General features: G+C 46.4%; 1 protein-coding gene across 1 annotated transcript in view; it reads left to right on the top strand.

Moving 5' to 3' along the window:
- The window catches only part of PAFAH2 (platelet activating factor acetylhydrolase 2), a 42,804-nt gene extending 41,138 nt beyond the window's left edge, over positions 1–1,666 (top strand). Inside the window, exon 10 of the mRNA XM_007935755.2 lies at positions 1,572–1,666. Coding sequence (XP_007933946.1) covers positions 1,572–1,666 — 95 coding nt within the window. The remainder of the gene's footprint in view (positions 1–1,571) is intronic.
- Positions 1,667–3,274: the final 1,608 nt, after the last annotated feature.

Genomic DNA, 3,274 nt, shown 5'->3' with positions numbered 1-3,274 from the left:
TAGACACATGCCCTGGAGAGAACAATCATGGGAGAAGGAAGGGCTGCTTATGCACAGGGAGACAGCTCAGGGGGCAGGAGAGTATGGAGGGATGGACTCTGGGAAGAGGTAACTATGGGGAGGAAGTTGGAGGGGAGCTGTTGCATTGTGGTAAACTGTGGTCAATGACATGAGACTAAGTATATGTGAACTGCTGTATGGAAAGTGAATTTGCTCTGTAAATCTTCACCCAAATCAAAATAAAATAAAATAAAATATTGCTCCCTCTCTCCCTCCCTCCCTCCCTCTCTCTCCTGGTCTTCATGCCTCAGCCACTACTGCTTTCCTGATCTGGCTCTATTTTATTTATTTCTTTTCCATAGCACTTACTGCCTTTTCATTACTATATAATGTACTATGTTTATTGTTCATCCTGCCTGCTAGATTGTGAGCTGTCTGAGGATAGAGGTTTCTGTTTTGTTGACAGATGTATCTTTGCACCTAGAATAGTGTAGCACATGGTGTGCTCACTGTTTATTGAGTTAATGAATATGTAGCAGTTATTTGTGGAGGTCCTCTTCCATGCCAGCCCCTTGGCAGGGCACTGAGCATCCAAAGACAAATGAGGATGATCCCTGCCTTCTTCCCAGGTTTTGTTTGCTTTGAACGAGGATGCCATTTGCCTGCTCAGCTTATGCCCTGCTCCGGCAGCCTGAGGTCTTGGACCCTTTCTGACTGGTTTGCATGTAGTGAAACCCATCTGATTCCAGGGCTCTCTCTTTAATCTTGCTTGGTCTTAAGCTGCTTCAAGATGTCACCACTCTGCTGCTTCTGCCTTTCATTGAGGTGGCACTGGCTTTACTGGCATCTACTATGCTGGGGGGGGGGGGCTCTCGCCTTGCTTCACAGCATCCCTGAGCCCAGAAGTAGGCTATTAGCTGACCCTTTCCCACCCGGATTTGAATTCTCTGATACTTACTAACTGTTAGGACCTTGAGCAAGTTAGTTAGCTTCTCTAAGCTTCAGTTTTCTCAACTATAAAATTGGGTTAACAATAGTATTTAGTTCATAGGGATGTTTTGAAAATTTAATGAAACAAGGCATGCAGAGCATTTAGCACAGTGCCTAACGTGAATTATCCCACAATAAGTGTTAAACCAAAACCAATCCTGTTGCCGTAGAGTCAATTCAGACTCATTGCGACCCTATGGGACACAGTTGAACTGCTCCATAAGGTATCCAAGGCTGTAAATCTCTATGGAAGCAGACTGCCACATCTTTCTCCCAGGGAGTGGCTCATAGGTTCAAATTGCTGACCTCTCAGGTCGCAGCTGAGCACTTAAACACTGTGCCACCTCAAATAAGTATTACCCTCATTATTACAATCATGATTGAATTGTTAAGGATTAAACAAGGTTACATGTAAAGCATGTTTATAAAGGCCCTGAAGAAATAGTAGCTATGGTTACTACTGCTACCATCACAACCACCATAATCAGGTCCTTTAGTATCCCAATGCTCCTTCTCTCTGGAATGACCCATTAATCTCATCTTATAATGATTTGCCCTCCTATTTTTTTTTTCCCATTCAGACCTGAAGGAGGACTATGATCAATGGAACAACTTCATTGAAGGCATTGGACCGTCACTCACCCCTGGGGCCCCACACCATCTGTCTAGCCTGTAGGCACAAGTAGCCATCTTCAGAAGGTCACTTGAGTTGCATTTCCCTCTGAGGGCTCCCCAGGAGCACCCATAATCTTCCATCAGAAAGTGGTTAACATGACTTCACAGAGACAGAAAGAGAAAGAGACAGACAGGATGTAATCACACTGCTGATTGGGTAACTGGTAACTGATCTTGGACTTGTTAATCTTCAGCTCATACTGGGACTTGAATCACTTGCTAATTGGCAGACTGACTTTCTGGGGCTTGAGCCCTGATGGGGCTTGAGCAGTGAGGTGAGGCTCAAGGTGAGCACTCTGAGGACCGGATGTACAGACTTAGCCAGGGAGCCTGCTCCCTTGCCTTGGGCCAGTGCGACTCCTGCAGTGGCAGAGAAGAAGCCAAAGCACGGAGTTAAAATCCTCTCCTTCGGGACTTCTTGCCCAACCTGGCACTATCTCTTTCTGCCTCTCAGCCCTCTCCTTGCCCAGGGCCACTTGTGAGTTCCAGGCACTTTAGGGAAATTTCTAGAATATGAACCATCTTCAGATTTTCTGTTCATCTTCGAAACATCCCCCTGCATGAAACTGGGCGCTTAGTACTCAGTGGTACTTGTGAGTCCGGGAGGGGCACATGGCATTGTCCTCATAGCGCAGGGAGAGAAGCTGAGGTCCAAAAGCGTCCCTCAAGCTCTGGATGTCTTTGGGGTTTTGGTAAAAATACATCTTGACAAGAAATTAACACAAGTAGGTTGAAATGGGGAAGGTCGAGTAACAGTGTTAAGCAGCCCTTTGCACAGGCCCTGCCACAAGAGCAGGGTGGTCTGGTGAGCTGGAACTGAAGCGGCCACCCCGGAGGGTCTAGGAACACCCTGCTTTTGCCTCTTGTCTCAGACGTCGTGAGCTTCCAACCTGCTCAGAATCAGGGTCCTTTAGTTGTCTGTTTTCTAGTTCTGAGGCCCAGCCCCAAATTTCAGTCAAGATAAAGTGTGTTTCTATTCTGTTCCATTTTTGGTATTTTATAATATGAATGATATTAATTCTCATGTTTGTCTAATGATATGTTGGACTATTAATTTGATCTGCATTAGAGCAGGATGGGGAGCCATCTGGAAATGGCTTTGCCTTCTGTCTTCCTTTGTTTACTTACCACTTGGGCCCATGTGGAAAAAACTTTAGAAGGAAAGGAAGTCTTCCTAGGGAGCCAGTTCAAAGCTGTTTGGAAACATCACCCTGAAACGCCCCTCTCCACTGCTCTCAACTTTGTACCTCAGTCCAAGTGGGGGACCTCAGAGGAAGCAAGAGCAAAGGGCAAATATGTCTCTATACAATACACCCAGGGGGAGTGCTGCCAAAGCAGGCTGGGATGAGGGCTCCCACCTCTCAACCCCTATTCTTTCCAGGAAACAAAACAGCAGATCCACTGAGGCTGTGACCCTGGGAAGGATGGACGAATGCCAGTGTGCTGCAGCAGAAAGAGAGGATCATTAAAGCCCTGGCCTCTAACATTCCATAGCCTTGTTCTGAGTTCTGGCTCCACCGCTGCCATCTGGGCAAATGTGAGGAAATTACATTCTCTTTCTACTCTTTCCAAACTCTAAAATGGGCGTCTGCATTATGAGTAGTCAGGA

Source organism: Orycteropus afer, unplaced genomic scaffold (genome assembly GCF_000298275.1).
Source record: "Orycteropus afer afer isolate SDZICR_OR568_19922 unplaced genomic scaffold, OryAfe1.0 scaffold00031, whole genome shotgun sequence".
NCBI classification, from domain to species: domain Eukaryota; kingdom Metazoa; phylum Chordata; class Mammalia; order Tubulidentata; family Orycteropodidae; genus Orycteropus; species Orycteropus afer.
This window is presented reverse-complemented; position numbering and strand designations above follow the sequence as displayed.